Below are 20000 nucleotides of genomic sequence, written 5' to 3'. Positions count from 1 at the left end.
CGTACTGTATATCGATCACTAAAAGGCTCTTGATGGCGAGCAGTGAGCGCCATTGATTTTGAACAAGTGCCTTGTTTAAATGTGTGGCCGGCGTCCGAGCGAGAATTAAATGCTGTGTTCAGATCATTAATGGTCACATTGGATTAACATTTTACATTTAGCCCTATACAGTACCGTATGTTGATTGTCAGAGACAGAAGCTTTACTGTCAAGCACTTCGGTGCTAACTGTCTGGACACAGTGGAGCTTGAGTACAGCAGGTTGATTGAGTGATTGAATTGATTGAAATTCTTTATTGATAATTAAAATACAAGTGGCCTCAGAGAAGCCCCAGATACAAAAATCACCAAAAGGATAAAAACACAATAAAGCCTAGGCTTATTTCCATTGTGGTCCTTTTAGGTGGGGGGAGAACAGCAATTAGTCCTGAAGTGCACCCAATTTGATATGAGAAAAGGTGGGTTTATATAGGCTACAGTATGTCTATAGAAGACAAATGAGCTCAAACAGACAGAAACCAGTGAGTAAAGTGCCAAAAACTGGACTCAACATAGAAAGGGAAAACAGACAGGATGAGGAGGTGTGGGTCTATTTCCCAAAAACTGAAGGCTTGGATATTGCGGGAGATATTTGGGCCGTGGCCTCCAAACAAAGAAACATCAAAGATAAGCTGGAAACAAGCTGAGAATGGAGAGGAATGCTGATGCCCATAGCAAAGGAGAACCTGAGAGCACGCTGAGCCAAGTAAACATGGCAATGATGTCTGTATAACTGATGCATGGGTAAAGGCATTCATATGCAAAGGTAGGGTTTTTTAATATACAATTCGTCATCTATGGCTGTGGGTAGTAGCTTATTCCAGTCAATAAAAGTGATTTTGTTTATTCTGAGTGGCAAAAAACAACCTGATATTCTACATTCCTCACTGGATGAAATTGTAACTGTATTTCCAGCAATTTGCCGTAGAGATGAACAACATGTCCAAAATCCACTGGCAGTTTTGACTGCTCTGGATTTTGGTTGTTTCCTCCTGTATCAAATCATGGCCAGCCAAATTCTACAAAAGAAAACCTCTCCTTTGCGCCACCGACTCTTTCATCCACCCTTCCCCAGAAGAGCCTCACCATACTGGCAAATGTATCGGTTTCGTGTTTTACAGCGCTGGTCGTTCCAGTTGAAGGCACTCGATGCCTGCAGCTCTACGCAGTTCCCAAAGCTAGAGAGAGAGAGAGAGAGAGAGAGAGATTTGGGGGGGGGGGGGGGGGGGGGGGCGGAAATGAGTTTATGTGTGAGATAGATAGATAGATAGATACATGTAGATAGATCGATCGATAGATAGATACATGTAGATAGATAGATAGATGAGAGAGAGACATCTAGTGGTCATGGTGAGGATTGCATGTTAGCCTCCAACTTTACCTGGGGGCATTATCAAACCACAATGTTCAACTGCATAGACTTGCCATATAACTTATAAACTTATAACTTGTAAACATGAACATATCATTAAATTGTGTTAGCTTGAATGCTGCCTAAATACTGGATGTAATTTAATGGAAAATCTGTTATATCTGTTTGTGCTTAGCAAATGAACCACAGTGTGCAAATAAGTGTTGCCTACCTCGAATATAACGCATGTTTAGGCAGATACATCTGCAGATCAATAAGCCCCAACTGCTTAGTTGGTATATCTATGTTTTATGAGTTTAGATCATTTAGATCCACTGCACTGCCCCCTTCTGTCTCTGTAGGCCTACAGTAATGTCTGTCAGTGGGTGTCTCTCTTACCCTTGGCTGTCAGGCTGTCCAAAGGCAAAGCTGCTGAATGTGGGGATCTCTCCTGTGTCCCAGCGGAACGAGTCCTTCAGAGGTTTATATGTCAGACCTGCAATGTGGAGCAGAAACACTGCTTTCTCTTACACAAGTTGGAACTGATATTATTTACATCTGATGTTCAGAACAGCATCCCTACTTCCACCTGCTGGTATTTCTGGTCGAAAGGGTGACTGAGTGTGAGTGTCCGCGCATGTGTGTGTGTGTGTGTGTGTGCGTGTGCGTGCGTGTGTGTTTATACATCATGTATTTGATGGACAGTGGCAGACAAAGATGACTGTACCAATCCAGAAGTTGCGTGTCTCGAAGTCGGAGTTGGTGACCTCATTGCTCGTCTCCAGCTGGCCAAGATAAAAGGCCAGAATGTCCTGAACCTTCTGGTTGTGGATCTGAGCTAGAATACCCCCTCGGTCCTGATGGGTCAAACAAACCAAAAGCCAGACCGAAGGCACAATCAAACTCTTTATAGTACCATAAGCACACTCACAGAATATACTCTCTTGCGTAAGGCACTAAGTGGTGAATACAATGGACTATTGCTGTAGTGTAGAGACTCTCTCTGTGGGTAACACACACCTGTCGCTCACCTGGCAGTGACTCTTGGCTCCGTAGTAGGTGTCAGCTTCTGGAGACACCATGAAGCACTCTCCATCTATCCTGACATCACAGCTGTGGAAGGGAAACTGCAGCTTCTCTGTTGGGACAGCAGCAGCCAACACACGGTGAGGCTCAGAGCAGCCGACAATAGAAGTAATGGCTCAAGCTCACTGAACAGACTTTAATCTATTTTTCCTGGCTGAGGGGAACAGTTTACACAGTACATTCAGTAACAGTCAAAAAGCCATTCTGGCTTTAATCTGTTTGAAAGTTTGCAGGAACAAGTTGAAGGGGAAATTAACTCCAAATCAACTTAAAGGACATTCATTTTGTTATTTAGTGAAAATATATAAAGATATGAATGTGTAGACAAACACATTGTGCAGATTTCCATGGAGTAGTAATAAAGGTTAAGAAAATCCACTCTATATACGAATCTCATCACACATTTATGATACAAAGGAGGGATGCTCGATGATATCGTCATGTCATTGGTATCAACTGATAAAGGATTTAAAATGAAATATCGTCTGGAAACAAAGATTTATGCCGATATGACGGCCGATAAAATGACGCTTTAATTATGCCCAAAGGAAATAGGTGAAAGAGGTCAGATTTGCTCTGGTTGTGGCTATTGTACGGATTGTTTCAGGGGGAGCATCATCCAAGCCTGTTTAATTAGGATGAATCTTACAGTTTTGTTTGAAAGAAAATGTTACAAAAAAAAGATGGCATGTTTTACTAGTTGAAGTAGTTTTCTTATTTTGCCCAGTGAATGTGTACATTTTGAAAAGCATTGTATTTATGTCTGCATCTGGCAGTGGGCCATCACGATAAGAGGAGGCATAATGTGTTCGTAATCCCACTACAGTAGAGACTCTGAAATTAGGTGGAAAAAATCCACCTCCAATCGGCAATCGGCCAAACGAGTTGGAAAATATCGGCTCCCTACAAAGGAGTCTTTGCAGTTTGATGTTGCCTAAGAAGTCAAATATGCTGGTATTTTCAATTGATATCCTGATTGATAGCAACATATCACCAGAGTTGGCACCCCTAAAGACAAATGTACCAGAAACCAGATAAATTACGTGTGTGTAGGTGTGTGTGTGTGTGTGTGTGTGTGTGTGTGTGTGTGTGTGTGTGTGCGTGCGCACTACTTTCTGTTTACTATTTGGTTTCATTTTTCTCTAAAGGAAAGCCAATCTGTGTCTCAGAGTAGAAATTGCTGAGGTACATGAAAACACAAAGACACACACACACACACACACACACACACACACACCTACCAAAGCACTTTGCACTCACCTGCACACTCAGCACCGCCATAGCCAACATCACACTGGCAGGAGCATTCTTCTACCTTATAACGTCCATGTACACACTGCACACTGCACCGTACTGAAAAACACGTTTAGTACCATCAATGCAGCTTCTCTACTGTGGATACGAAGGGAAAAAGAATAGACGCAGTTCAGTAAGGCATCTTTGGAGCTTTATACAGTAGACTATATAGCTGTATTTGGCTCTATATACATACATTAAGTTGATACATATAGATGATGCTGAAGACTGTTACCCTGACAGAAGCGTCCGGTGAACCCTGGGCCACAATGGCATTTGCAGGATGAAATATTAAGATGGCCATGCTGACCACAGTTCATACGGCATGGGTTCTTTGGGGTCTCTGAAGCAAATGTGCACACACACACACACACACACACACACACACACACACACACACACACACACACACACACACACACGCATGCACACGCACGCACGCACACATGTACACATACACACAGTAAATATATTTAAGACTTGAGACAAAACATTCAAAAACATCTATCTAGCGTATCTATCGCTCTTGTTGTGTACACCCAAGTTGTTGTGACTTGATTGAGAATATCTGTGTGCTGTCTGTGTGTTTTGCAAGTTGCACAGCTGATGCACATTTTTGCATCAGCTGTCATCATCAACAGAACAGATTCCAGTCGAGTGATCAACAGGGTAATCTGGAACGTTCAAAACATTTCATTTTAAATGGATAACAACCCCTGCAGGAACTGTATTTCATAAGCGGAAATATTACGTATTCATGGACCATCTGTGTGGAATAGGGCTACATTTGCACAGGAAAGATAGATATGACCTACTGTAGGACTAGGCACATGTGCAAAAATGCCCAAGAATGCAGTTACATATATTAGCACGCACCTTTCTAAAACTGCATCAGGTAGCTGATCAGTTATCGCAGGAAGGAAGTTTGTGGTCTAGAGTATTATTTTTCATTTTCCAAGTAACATCCTTGAGGAAATCTCAACTGAAGCCCAGTAATTTGTCATGCACATACTAGGCTGAGTGCTTCTTCTGAAAGATAATTAACTGTCCCGTGACAGCGCTAATTGCTAATGTAGCCATTTCCTTTGGAGGCTCGAGTCGAGCGTCTCTTCTCTTACCACACAAACCTCCTACATGGTCCCATAAGCGGAAGCAGCCAGACATGGAAGAAGTGCAGAGGGAGCAGGACAGCCCGCTCTTATAGGGCACCACCAGCCACCCATTCACCTCCCAGTTGCCCCTGAAAACGATACAGCAGAGCACAAACATGAAAACCAGAGCCGAAAAGTCACGACATCTCCATTCACTCCAATGGACCCGTTTTTTACTCTCAAGAGTTCCAGGAAGTAAGGTCCTGGATTAAGCAGCACTGTCGAGTTGCTGTTGTATTTTGAAAGTTTTTTTTGTTTTGTTTTTATCAAATTGTACATTTTCAGCTTTATTTTAGCATTCAAAAGTAGCGCGAGACCCCATCCTGGCTGTTCATTGGCTAATGAGTCACGCATTTTGGTCCTCCGCTCACGCCTCTCTCTCTCTCTCTCTCTCTCTATCTATCTATCTCTCTCTCTCTCTCTCTCTCTAGAGGACACTAATGAAAACAAGAGCTTTCACAGAAGGTGACGTCTTGCCTCTCACATGTGAAAATATCTCGAGTCAAGGAAGATGGGTTGCAAGTTTTTGACGTTCCAAATGAGGGGATTCTCCCAAACAGAGCAGGGGGTTTCTTGTTAGAAAATCCAGTCTCCAACCCTTATTATATGCCATGATTGTCTCTGCCTCATAATACAGTAGGCTACAGGTAGCTTCTGAATTACGTCTGGTTCTCCTCAGTTAGGCAGCATATTTTCATCGTATGCAGGATCACCAACATGCAGGAATTTCTATTTTCATTTGCATATTGATGTTTTCAATAAACTGGTGATTTCAAAGCTGTAAGGACTGATTTGTTTTTGAACTATGTTTGACATCAGACGGATTGAACATTCTCAGTATTGGTTTAATTCTTACCCAGGGGCATATGCGCAGACAAAGAGCTCCCAGAGGCCTTCATCTCTCAGACACAGTTGGCTGGCACAGCCCACATGACTTGAAGTGGCCCACACCAGCTACACAACAGAGGGATTGGGATACAGGACATTAACACCTGAGTATAGAGTTCAACAAGCTACACACCAGAGGCATTGGAATACAGGACATTAACACCTGAGTATATAGTTCAACAAGCTACACACCAGAGGGATTGGGATACAGGACATTAACACCTGAGTATATAGTTCAACACGCTACACACCAGAGGGATTGGGATACAGGACATTAACACCTGAGTATATAGTTCAACAAGCTACACAACAGAGGGATTGGGATACAGGACATTAACACCTGAGTATATATTTCAACAAACAGCAATCCAACAGCTGTCTGCAAATCTAGGTCTTCAGCCATATACTGTTGTGAATGCAGTTGGCTGTTGCTCTACATGTGTATAGTGCTGACAGGTGGCTGTTGCTCTACCTGTGAATAGTGCTGCTCTACCTGTACACAATGTTGCTCTACCTGTATGCAGTGTTGCTCTACCAGTGTATAGTGCTGCTCTACCGGTGTATAGTGCTGCTCTACCTGTGTATAGTGTTGCTCTACCTGTGTATAGTGTTGCTCTACCTGTGTATAGTGTTGCTCTACCTGTGTGTAGTGCTGCTCTACCTGTGTATAGTGTTGCTCTACCTGTGTATAGTGTTGCTCTACCTGTGTATAGTGTTGCTCTACCTGTGTGTAGTGCTGCTCTACCTGTGTATAGTGCTGCTCTACCTGTGTATAGTGTTGCTCTACCTGTGTATAGTGTTGCTCTACCTGTGTATAGTGCTGCTCTACCGGTGTATAGTGTTGCTCTACCGGTGTATAGTGTTGCTCTGCCTATGTATAGTGGTGCTCTACCTGTGTGTAGTGCTGCTCTACCTGTGTACAGTGTTGCTCTACCTGTGTATAGTAGGGGTGTCACGATACACTCAGTTCACGATACGATACGTATCACGATACTGGGTTCACGATAACGATACGATACGATTTTAACAATATTTTTTTAAACTTGAATAATAACAATATATGACTGGAAAAGTAGTATTTTATTTGAAATGCACAGATACAAAACATGCTGTTGTGGGAAATTGTTATTACAATAACAACTAGAAAAAACATGAGATTGGAGATAAGGCTTATCTTGAAATAGAATGAGTTACACCGTCACTTAGATTTACTTTGAACTAAAAGGTTTCTCAGTAGTATAAATTCTCATTATGCATCTTCAGTTTTTCTTCAAACTCAAACAACAAGACTTTTCTTAGTCTATTTTTTATGCATCTCCAGTTTTTCCTGTCAAGTAAACAGTTTTGCCAGAAACTCAATTGAATGGTTTCTCTCCTGTATAACTTCTCATGTGTCTCTTCAGAGACTTGTTCAACTGAACTACTTTCCACACATTGAACTTCAACAAACAAAGACGTTTCTTAGTCTATTTTTGGGAAAAGAAAAAAAAGAAAAAAAGAAAAAAAGAAAAAAAAAATTGCGATATGAGATTTCATCTCAACGATACATATCGTGACGTTTTACTATCGCGAAATTTCGTGGGACGATATATTGTGACACCCCTAGTGTATAGTGCTGCTCTACCTGTGTATAGTGCTGCTCTACCTGTGTATAGTGTTGCTCTACCTGTGTATAGTGTTGCTCTACCGGTGTATAGTGCTGCTCTACCGGTGTATAGTGTTGCTCTACCGGTGTATAGTGTTGCTCTACCTGTGTATAGTGGTGCTCTACCTGTGTATAGTGCTGCTCTACCGATGTATAGTGTTGCTCTACCTGTGTATAGTGTTGCTCTACCTGTGTATAGTGTTGCTCTACCTGTGTGTAGTGCTGCTCTACCTGTGTGTAGTGCTGCTCTACCTGTGTGTAGTGCTGCTGTACCTGTGTATAGTGTTGCTCTACCTGTGTGTAGTGCTGCTCTACCTGTGTGTAGTGCTGCTCTACCTGTACACAGTGCTGCTCTACCTGTGTGTAGTGCTGACAGGTGGCGTTCTCTCTACATTGTCCACTCGTGTAGAAGTAATCGCGTCCCTCCTCAAACCACGACTCAATGACTTGAGAAAAGGAGGCGACTCCATACGCAGAGACATGAGTATTCCAGCCCAAGTGATCGAATGGAGGCGAGTGCTGAGGGAAGGCGTCTGTGTGGCATGACGCCGCTCTCTCCTCTGCAAGTAAGGCCAGCTTCTCCTTCCACTCCTACAGATAAAGACAAACAAGTTATTATCACCTACAGCACATAGCTACAGTGATGATACATGGTTCTTTTGACTGTAAAGGACTACACCCACTTTTGGGAGAGTTTCGGCCTTACCCTGATGAGGGCACCAAAGTCATCTCTGTATTATATCATCTCTGGTGCACATAATCACGTTTTAGCGTATTTTCAGTAATATCCAGCATTGGCAAAGCATGAAGATAAACCTTTTAGTAATGCAAAATGTGTATTGGTATTCATTCTATTGCCTGTGGTCATACCCTCATGGTCATACTCAGGCCATAGTTTATACCCAGGTGGGATGGTCTACAGTGGTTCCCCAAGTCCGTTTTTGTCTTGATTGATTGATTGATTGGATTTGATATTTCATTTTAAAAGTACAGGCATTCTGCCAAGCCATAGCCTGCATATAAAAGGAAAAATCAGAACAACATAATAAGGCTTATTTCCATGTCTTATGTACCGGAGCTGTTTTGCCATGTCAATAGTATCCCCTTACTGATGTGTTGATGATTCTCCTACATTTGTTCTATAAACTCTTATATGGGGGCCTATTGTGGCATGTATCATTTTAGCAATGGGCTTCCATGTCTCCCAAAAAATTTGAACAAAATTCACCTCTCTCACACACACACGCGCACGCACGCACACACACACCTCACGCACACGTTCACGTGCGCGCGCACACACACTACAGCAACCAAGGGAGGTTACTATGGAGATAGCTGTTAGTACTCAGGCTGAGACTAATAGGTTGCACCAACATGGTGTAAATACATTAAATCATCACCACAGCTTCCAAGTGACTCTTCACACAGTCCAGCACCTTCATCAAAAGAAAGTATTTGAAAATAGCCATCCTGTGAGTGCAGTCTGCAGACACTTTGCTAAGTAATGGTGCTAACAAATGTCCAAGGCAGTGAAATCCAGGTTGTTAGTTAATAAGCCAGAAACTCTGAATGCATACAAGTGCATTGTGCCAATTTCTACTGGGCTAAAAGGGGACAATAAAACTCCACTTCAAGTTACTCTAGTCTTGATAGGCCTACTATACTAAAAATGATATTGCCCCTCGTGCCCTCCATTAGGGTTAGGGTTAGCTACCTTACTGATCCTAGAATCAAGAAGAAATCAGCAGGCAGAGTGTTCTTCTACCGAGCTCCCTATCTGTAGAACAGAACAACCACTTACAGTCGGGGAAGCTACTTCAGTTGGAGTTTTCAAATCTAGACTCAAAGCCTACCTATTTTCAGTCATATGACTTACCTTAGCACTGCTGGCTGGGGCTCGACACAGCTCCTTTCCCTTACCCTAGCATTCTGTCTGTGTCTGTCTGTCTGTCTGTCTGTCTGTCTGTCTGTCTGTCTGTATGTCCTCTCTGTGTTATTGGTTGGAATTTGCCTATTCACCTTATGCAGCCCCGCCCACTTGACCCATTGTATCACGACTTCCTGTTCAAAACACCGGCTGTTTTACCTGTTCAAACTAGTCTGACTCACCTGGTCAAACCTAGTTTGACTCACATTATGAGTCAGACTAGGTTTATGAGTCACAGGAAGTGTAAATACAATCGGAACTTCTGATTGTATTTACACTTCCTGTTAGTCTCTCAAGCCAGATGGTCTCTTCTGCATAAGGTGAATAGTCTGACTCACTGGAAGCAGGCTGCGGGGATAAGTTCTAAACAACAAAGCTAGCTAGGAAAGCTAGCAACTTACACGCTGAAAATGGCCAGTTTTGACAAAGATTTGGATTGTGCAATAAAGCAGGCCTGCTTGGTACATTTGGTGGATGGTTGTAAAGATAACGGAGCCTTTTTTCCCGCTATACCAGAGTGAGAGTAAGAGGAGCCAGACTCTCTCCTGTGCGGAACGGAGGTAGTCTGGCAAGTGAGACTAGAATTTGCCTGATAATATTTGCATCAACTCCTCTCTCTCTTTCTCTCTCTCCCTCTCTCTCTCTCTCCCTCTCTCTCCCCATATCACTCCTGTCATCTTCCACTCTGTGCAACGAAACACCACAACATACAGAATAAGAGTTTACTCGACAACTTTTTCTGCACGGCGAGATAAAAGCGTGCACGATGGATGTCAGAGGCATGACACAGATGTGCCGTAAGCTATATAATCAAGAAGAATCCAGACTAATCTGCCGTGAGTCCATTGTCCTCTCGCCTCTCTGAAGTCATCAGCGCACACTTTGATGCCACCAGAGAGGTATATAAGGTCACCGGGCAATGCCTCATCTAAAACATTCCTTTACAGCATACGTCACCTTGTATCATGCTCTGGGAATTGAATGTGCACAAGAGATGTGTTTTGTGGTGCAATCAACAACCTATAAGCAGTGTTGGGGGTAACTCATTACAAAAGTAACATATTACATGTAATATATTACTTTTAGCAGTAACTCAGTAATATAACTTATTACCAATAGGATTTCAGTAATATTATACCAGTTACTTTGTCAAGTAACACAAGTTACAAATTGAGTTACTTTTTCTTAATCAAAGCACATATTTAAATTAAGATACAATAATACAACCAATATGACAATAACAAAGGAAAAGGATAACATTTCGAATTTTGGACAGTTTACACTGACTTCAAGACGGTTGAAATTATTTTTCAAGATGGTTCCGGGGCGGCGATGTCATTCTGCTACTGCTGTTATTTTGGTGAAAGTAATGCAAAAGTAGTGTAATAAGTAACAAGTTACTCTACACAGACAGTAATATTGTAAAGTAACTTATTACTTTCAAATTAAAGTAACTAGTAATATGTAGTATATTACATTTTGAAAGTAACTTGCCCAACACTGCCTATTAAGTGACTGTATTTTTCTTACACATGTAATCCACAGATGAAGTAGTGTTCGACACACCCACTCTTATGGCTCATTTCCACCACATTTTACAGCCCTGCACAGCCCGTCACCACTCGGCTCTATTTGTTTCGACCCGATGGATGTTTTGTTTCCACCGCTGCTTGATCTCCCCCCGCCCATACCTGGTCATCATAGCGACCGCATATCTGCCCTCCGCCCATAACCTATAACGTTAAAATTAAATCCATACACAGAACTTTTAAACTGTTGAAATACTGGTGCCTCTAAATGACCTACAGTGTACATGGGCAAATGTGACAATCGGCCAGGAGAATGGATATCACTTTGTTGTTAGTCAAACTCACATGCATGCGCTGCGCGAGGACCGGGGGTTGCGCTACAGAGTGAAGCCTCTACCCCGGCGGCCTCTCACCAGGCAAGACCGCGGCTTCACCCCCGCCTGCGGCCTAGCGCAGCACACAACTACAGGAGCTTCCTGAGCAGCGGACTTTTTCTCTCTCAAAACAATTGAAAACCACCGCCATGTTAAAGCTGAGTAAGGAGATCGATTTTATTTCACCAGAGGCGAAGGCAGCAACACAAAAGACTGATGGAAATAACATAACAGAAGAGAAGGTAAGCCCCACTAAACTGGTATGCATTGACAGTCAGTAGATAGAGTAAACACGATTCTGCCTGACCAATCAGTCGTCTGCAGTGTTTTCACATCACCGTATGAACCCAGGTTCACAGCGCTAGAACCTCAACAGAGCAGGGACCAAAAGCAGCACGACTCAACCCCGACTCAACCCGGGCTGTCCACGTTTTTGATCAGTGGAATGAGACAAAAAAGCGAGACGAGCTGGGCGGGGCCGCGTTGATACCTGCGCCCGCATCGCAGTCCTCTGTCTTATCCATTAGGCCACGGAATTAGTTACAAATACTTCGGATTTGGTCATATATAGAGATACTTACCATTGAGCACTTGGGATTTTGACATGACGGTCTCTACTGGAAGTTGCATTGATAGGCTAGCTGCCTCGCTAATTCTGTTTCATGATTTCAACCAGCGATGAGACAGGTATATTTATATCATTTACGATAATGTAACCAACGCGACTTTAGCAGACAGCATCCAAAACCCACAACACTGCGTTTAGTTACGGCAAGAGAAATGGGACAATACCACAGGATTCAGGAAGTTTGTGATAAATACAAGCCCATAGCAAGAGACACTTGCACTTATATGACATAAACGTGTTTTCATATTAAAAAAAGAAAAGGGCGTTCAATAAAAGTCTCATTGCAGGTGGAGTGCATGTCACACTGTGAGTATCTGATCACACAACAGGTAAATTGTCAATCAAATGTCATTTTATTCAACAAAAACACAAAAGACACCTACATGTGGTGTTTTCAAAGCAATATGAGGTCAATATTTTTTGTTTTGAAGTGACAGTCTAAACGTTACTTTGGAGGAATGTGGAGAGAACGTCAGACTTAGATGGTAGATGCCAAACCACAATTCTATCGTCCGGTGATGTCGCGGTCAAGACGATGTTTGCTGGGAAGCTCTGAGAGAGACAAGCGCGATAAAATCACAGAAGTCTTGATTTATAAATGACATCAAAAGTCAAACTTAATTTAAAGCAGGACTAAACCCCCCAGATTTCTTGCAAAACTGTATTCTACTTGATTTGAAAACTCTGCAGGCAAGATGGCCGCCTATAGTCCCTCCTTTAGCTGGCAGAATTCCTCCCCCATAAAGTAATGAAAGTTAACGTTTAACTTAAGTTCAGGAGCTGGGCCACGCCTCAACCACTCCCCCAACTTCCTAACCACTCCTCTAAACCACTCCTCTAATTACGTGGCAATATTACTACACCTGGTTAACCTGCCTCACCCTGTTTGTCTCGATCTCTCGACCCACCCTCCCTCCCTTGTATATCTCATCCCTCAATCCCCTATCCCTTCCCGCACCCCTCAACCCTTAACATCCTCATTCCCTCTCACTAGGCACGGTGCATGCCCCTCCACGTCTCGTTCTAGGATCCATCCGGGGGGGCCTGAAATCTGCTCGGGCTGAAACACGCCTCACGCCAGACCCGCTCGGGCAGACCACGTCTGAGACGGAACCCCCACCCTGAGTCTCCCTCTGCCCCGGTCATCAGGACGTTCCCCCCGGAACACGTGACCTCCTGGAACAGACGGCTCATCACGCACCCACACTACACCATACACAACTCATTCTCTTCAGTAAAGAACCTTAACGATACTCTTGTTGTGGCGTGGTCCTTGCTAGTGAAACATATCTTGGCCAATAAGTATGTAACATACAAAATAAAACAACCCGTAATATCATAATTTGATGTAGAATGCAGAGAACATGTAACTGTTTAGATAAACTTGCATTCCAGGAATATTGTGCTCTAAAGATAACGTTAGTGGCTCGAGACTGTTTCGTCCTGAAACCCACTCGCTTTGCGCCAGAACACAATTCGGGGGTGGTTTTGGCGTAACCTATGTGGGATTCGAAATAACGCATCCGAGATAGAAAATGTTATGAATATAGCCACGTTATAAACAACAAACTAACGCTGGTGATCCGTATGGAAACAGTGTTACTCGAAATGGTTAAAAGTTATATCAATTTGGTCATTCAGTTTCAGTGGCGTTTTACTGCCATATAACATAACTAACTAGCGGCTAATATTAGCCATAGTAGGCATTACCCATGGATGCATTGGTCTTAAAGGGCTCGCGCCGCGTGAACTACAGTAATAATCAATGGGGAAAAAAAACAATTTTTCACATGAGTGGGGCGCGTGACGTCACGATGTACCAAATATCCCATTCATTTGAGGGCACACAAAAAAGCAGTGTTCAACCCATAGAGGGAACTTATGCTGCTGAAAATGATACAAATGGTACAATGGTAACAGTTTGGTCTCAAATGTGGAAATTCTGACCAGAATTCTTCACACACCACCCCCAAAGTCATATTGGTTAAAAGCTGAAAAAAAGTGTTTTGGGGTTTAGTCCTGCTTTAAAGGCAAATTCAAAGAAAACATGCAGATGGGACACCGGGAAAGAATGCGAGGAAGAGCATCGTTTGTGAGACTTCTTCAAATATTAGTGTTGATCTTCCTGAAAAGAAAGCCTAGAGGAACTATATTATAATCAAATGCAGACACAACCCCACCCGCAACGCTGACTGGCTCCAGTGTGAAAAAAACCTCTTCTGATAATCACAAACACAGCTAAAGCCGGGGGCCTTTCAACGTTTATCAGCAAAAGCTCTTTAATAATATGCCTCTTCAGCTCGGCATGCTTCCTCTGAGGGCTTTCACAGGCAAAGTACCTTTAATACCACAGCGGTGAATGCAGAGTGATTATCCCCGTCCTCTTTTCCTCATTACCGTCTTATCAGCTGAGAACAGTTCTCTCAGGCTGAGGAGCAGTGTAAGAAAGGGGCTCCGCCTGTACGGGTGGCTTTGAGGATGTAATCTGTGACAGAATGACAGCATGCCCTGGCGCACAACTCACAGGAGTTCCGTAATCCACCGTTACCTCTTGGATGTTAATCACCTGCGAGCAAAGACACTACTGCAGTGCAGATAAGTACTGCATGGCAAAGCAACAGAGGAAAAAAGATACACTGCCTGGCTATGTGCTACTAATCTCTGACTTCTTTCTTTTTATGACTATAGTCTGTTTTTTACAGGCAGTTGGTGTATATTAAATCTATACAGTCACATCAATGATGTAAAGTTAACATCAGATTCATCCTGTAGCATGTGATTGTGTTGCCCTCACAAGACTCCATGCCGCCCGACTAACTGGTTTTGACTTTATTCTAACAGTCCAAATTATCAGCCAGCCTGCAGCCGAGCAGATCAAATGGTGCACAGTGCTGCAGTACATCACAGAAGAAGACATCTGGACAGACACCTGTCTGAGTCTGTCTGTCTGTCTGTCTGTCTGTCTCTCTCTCTCTCTCTCTCTCTCTCTCTCTCTCTCTCTCTATCTCTCTCTCTCTCTCTCTCTCTCTCTTTCTCTCTCTCACTCTCTCTCTCTCTCTCTCTCTCTCTTTCTTTCTCTCTCTCTCATGGAGTGTCAATTAGATTAGCAAAGAAATTAATTTGTATTATTTGGTTTTTAACATTGCTTTGAAAGGTTTCAATTGATTTGGCATGAAAACAATAACTTAGTGTTGTTGACACAGTTAATTTTCACCATAGTGAAGGCTGTACCAGCGAACTGCAGTTTATAATCAAGCACAGTGGATGAAGACATGACATTTAAAATATAACCCATTTACAAATAATACTTCATGTTCCCCTAATCCTTTCGTGTAACAGGCTGTATCTGTCCAAGAAGACATTCTATTCTTTTGGGACAAACAGGAATCAGCATTAAGTTGTAGGCTAACTGACTGGTTAGGCCATTTTAATCTTCAACTCAAAGTGATGAGTTGAAGTGATGAAGTGTGAAGTAAAAGCGTACGTGTGTAAATCAGTGAGGCCCATCTCTTAACAGCCAAGTCAGACAGCCACAGCCACATTCATCCTTTCAGGGCACATTTCCATCAGAGATTGATGGGGGCAATAAGCGCGTGAGCATCCAGTTGAAAATGATGAATAGGAATCCGATGTGGGCATAAAGAAATGCAAATAGTGACGGTGCATTTTGTCCATGCGTGTGTGTTTTTTTTACCTTGTTGCTCTAATAGGGACAGTTGAGCCACTCACACCATCTTATTTGGTTAAAAGTCGTTGGTCTCTAATTGTCAATTGCCAGAGGTTTACTGGTTCATCCAGCTCTCCACCTCTCCCGTTCACAAGAGAGAGAGAGAGAGAGAGAGAGAGAGAGAGAGAGAGAGAGAGAAAACACACACACTACCCTGTATTGCAGCGCCCCTATGTGCTCAGAGACAGAGCAGACCTTGCTGTTATATCAGCTCTATGTGGATGCTGGTGTGTAACTGTCTTAAAACAGAGTGAGGGCTGGCCTGAGGACGCACAGATAGCTTGACTTATTATCTCTGTCAGGAAATACTGTTTATAACGGCTGTTACTGTATGCAATTTACAGATAATGATAAACTCTCCCTCAGGCCTGCAGATACACTCGTGCCATTCTGAGACACACACACACAGAGGCACACACACACACACACACACACACACACACACACACACACACACACACAGAGAGACACACACACACACACACACACACACACACACACACACACACACACACACACACACACACACACACACACACACACACACACACACACACACACACACACAAATAGAGAGTAGAAGCCACAAACCATTTTTTGCATGTTAGCTGCCATCGGCTTGACCCGGCTTCGCAGTCTATTGTGCTGTGTAACAATCTGTGAGTGCTGCTTCACCCCGAGCCCTGGAACAAGAGACAAGTGCTTTATTTTACCACTCATGGGATCACTATGGCAACCAAATGCAAATGTTGGCGGGATGTGTGTTGTGTGTGTGTGTGTGTGTGTGTGTGTGTGTGTGTGTGTGTGTGTGTGTGTGCGCGTGCGTGTGTGTGTGTGTGTGTGTGTGTGTGTGTGCGTGTGTGTGCGTGTGTGTGCGTGTGTGTGTGTGTGTGTGTGTGTGTGCGTGCGCGCGTGTGTGTGTGTGTGTGTGGGGGGGGTATCCATTGGTTGATACACCATTTCAGAATCACAGAATTGACTATAGGCCTATGCCTTGATAATAAACACTTCATGACATTCTCACTGAAAAGTCTGAATTAATGTAAAACTGCAGGTCTAATTTGAATTAAAGTAGCCTACATGTACAGAATTTAACATAATAATGTACTCTATTTTACAGTTTATTTGTCAGCATTTGGTGAAATTACCTGCTATTTGTTTGGCAAAATATGGCAGTTGAAAAAGTAGGATAATCTGTTCAGCAACGGATGCAAACTTCAGCAGAACAGGCACACTGATAGAAAAGTTGAGCTATTGGTGCTTTGCCAGATGGATTTCCACAACATGGGCATAAGCAAAAGCTCTCTCAAGCCTACTTGAGTGTGTCAGCTTAACGCGGTGACATGAGTGATGTGGTAAGAAGCTAAACTTGGACCACAACACCTGCCGTCTACCAAACAAAATCATTTCAGATAAGCATTAATATATGCTGATCCTCGCAGCCTATTACATCAGTTTGATACTGTCTGAATTTACATTTAAAAGACACTACATGATGCAGCCTAGTCTGTATCCCTGACTGCCACCTGACTTGAAGGCTACTCAATTTGAATCGTCATTACCGGCGCCGGGGGGCTTCATGTAGTCCGGTCTGTCTGTGGTAATCCGGCTGGCGCTGGTAAACAGGTGCAGCAGCAGGGACACAGCCAGGCTGCACAGGGGAGCCACCACAGAGCCCATGGTGAACTAGTGAAGTGTCTCAGACAGTCAAGAGCCTCCCTATTCTCCTCCTCCCCGGCCCGGGTCACTCCTCTCTCTCCCTCCCTCCCTCCCTCCCTCCCTCTCATACACTCCCTCTCAGCACATGGTCAAATCACCGAGTCCTACAGGGTTTTAAAAGTCTTTCAACCCTGAGTCATCGTGACCATATTTTACTCACCTACTGTAGCAGGCTAACGTTATACTTTCCAGAAAGCAGAGTCACACATTGAAATTAAATATCTACTTGGACAGAAAACTCCATTCATATGGTAATCGCTTACAATGTTCACTTTTTTTTTCTTTCTTTGTATGGAGTATTCATCATTTCAGGTGATCCACATCTAGTCTCTCTTGTCTCTTACTATAACAGCCTCCAATTCAAAAAGGAAAGGGAGGGCGCCCTACGTACCACCACTGGTCCCCGTACCACAGGTTGAGAACCCACGGCGCGCGTTAAGAGCATTCCCAAGAACTAGTATAAAATTAAAGTAACATGTTTTTGTCTTGAATACAGAAACTGCAGTGTTTTCCATTGCAGCAGCCGCAGCCGGTCTCCAGACAACGTTGCCCTGTCATTGAGCTTAGTTATCATAAGGCTATTATTGTGCAGCATGTGACTGGAGAGTTTACGGTGCCAGTCGGTCACTGACAACAAAAGGTTACCGCTTAATCATCTCTATCATCACTTCCTGAGCTTAGTGAGGAGGAGGGCTTGATTCTGACGCATGGCTGAGCATATAGTGGCCATCATTGATAGTAAGAAGGGAGAGTTTATTCAGAGGGATTTCGGTCCACCATCATTTAAAGAGGCCGATTTAGTGCCGACCAGAGCTGAGGAACTGGCTGGCTGGCTGGGTGTAGGAGGTCCTTTCAACTTTGAACAAAGTCTGTTTCTGATCATAATTCAGATATTAAAAAGCCTCAGCAGAGCACACATTGGCTACACACTGTACTGTTAGAGAGAGAATGAAAAAGTAGAACAGAAATGCGTTGAATGAGCTTGTATAGGCTCAGTGTAGCAGAGTGTGAAGAGGCAGAAGTTGGAGTGTGCGTAAAGCACAGGTCGGTAGTGTTTAGCGTGCTGCTGTCTGGCAGGTGGCAGCCTGTTTAGACTGCTGACAGGATTTGTAGGCTCCCAGTGTGGGCAGCATGAATCATGACTTCACATCGTCTGATGATTCAGAGTCTGCAGGATGACTGCAGCTCTACAATAACATGGGTTGAGTTAAATTTTGGTCAGCAGATCCGCAAATCCCCCAGATTGTTTTTAAAGAACGCGAGTGTTAAAAATCTACATCTGTGGCTATAATGGAGGTCTCCAATGGCTGAGAAGCCTTTTACGCCAAACACATCATGCTGCACAATGAGTTCTGAGATGATCACTCAGCATGTCTCCTTGCACATGTCTGTCTAAAACAACATCTATTAAACCTATATGTCTGAACACAAGAAAACAAAGACTGTCATGTCTGTCTCTATTTCTGTATTTTGCCAGGAGAACTTTGTCCCCAAGCCACCCGGTGATGTCTGATCTCCTTGATGTTACTCCATCAGTAAAGGCATTGGACGACCATGCAGAGCCAAAATACAGGAGCCGTATACAGTCTCTGTAATTGATTCAGCTGAACATTTCCACTTATTATGATCTCAAGGATCAAATGTAGGCCTGAGATTAACCCTAACCCTAGGCAGTTGAGATGAGATGATGAGATATACTTTATTGTCCCGGGAGGGAAATTTGTCTTGGGCAAAAGTGCTTGTACAACAACAGGTGTAACAGACAAGTAATACAAAACAGAACGGTCACAGTCACATTCACAGCATTGCACTGAGAGCACAGGAAGTGTACCAGCTAAGGTGCTGATTGCACAACCCTATTGCACAGTAAGTTTATTCATCCAATCCCTTAGTAAGGGAAGTAAAATAAGCAATAAAACCATAAACCCATAAAACGTAGAATAAAAAAAGAGTAAAAGAATAAAACATAAAAAATAGGATTACGAAATAAGAGAAATAAAACCAAAGTACGAAGTAAGAGAAATAAAACCAAAGTAAAAAGCAGTAAAGGAGACGCAGCGTACCTACTTGGGGTACCTCCCTCACCTCACTGGAGTGCTACACATGGGGGAAGAGAGGGCTGTTTGTTCAACAGAACAATTGAGGTGGGAAGAAATGATAGCTTGTAGCGGTTGCTTTTGTGTCTACTGGCTCGGAATCTCCTCCCAGATGGAAGCAGTTCATACTCAGAATATAAAATGTGAGAGGGATCAGTCAAGACTTTATGAGCCAGGCTGATAACCTTTTTCTCGAAGATGGACTGGAGCGACACCGAATCATTGGTTCCAATCACTTTCTGAGCTGTGTGGACCATTTTCAGAATTCTAGTTTTGAGCTGAACGTTCAGAGACCTAATCAGGCTTTCCAACACGGCATTGTAGAATAGAAGAGTTGTGGTTGTTCTGCTAATTTTGGTAATTGTATTATGTGTTGAACTAATCCCACATTGAGAATTCAAAACGGCCATGCTCCAAGCTCAGCGAGCTCAAAGTAATGAATCTCCTCATAGAGATCTAGGCCAGCCAGCTACCATCAATTGCGCACACATAATCAAATAATCAGATCCAAGAAGCCAGCTTTGCCTGTGGAAACACTGCAGCTT

At 43.2% G+C, this 20000-nt stretch overlaps 1 protein-coding gene across 1 annotated transcript in view; it reads right to left on the bottom strand.

Moving 5' to 3' along the window:
- Positions 1-17320, bottom strand: part of LOC310789067 (C-type lectin domain family 18 member A-like) — a gene marked incomplete at both ends in the record, with an annotated part of 18659 nt that extends 1339 nt beyond the window's left edge. Inside the window, 11 exons of the mRNA XM_083650668.1 lie at positions 1125-1216; positions 1789-1885; positions 2117-2246; positions 2421-2527; positions 3736-3828; positions 4007-4114; positions 4890-5011; positions 5779-5876; positions 7813-8046; positions 16232-16323; positions 17203-17320. Coding sequence (XP_083506794.1) covers positions 1125-1216; positions 1789-1885; positions 2117-2246; positions 2421-2527; positions 3736-3828; positions 4007-4114; positions 4890-5011; positions 5779-5876; positions 7813-8046; positions 16232-16323; positions 17203-17320 — 1291 coding nt within the window. The remainder of the gene's footprint in view (positions 1-1124; positions 1217-1788; positions 1886-2116; positions 2247-2420; positions 2528-3735; positions 3829-4006; positions 4115-4889; positions 5012-5778; positions 5877-7812; positions 8047-16231; positions 16324-17202) is intronic.
- Positions 17321-20000: the final 2680 nt, after the last annotated feature.

The sequence above is a fragment of the Poromitra crassiceps genome (assembly GCF_964638095.1).
Source record: "Poromitra crassiceps genome assembly, chromosome: 14".
Taxonomy (NCBI): Eukaryota; Metazoa; Chordata; class Actinopteri; order Beryciformes; family Melamphaidae; genus Poromitra; species Poromitra crassiceps.
Note: the sequence above shows the minus strand (reverse complement) of the source record. Positions and strands in the feature narration are given on the sequence as shown.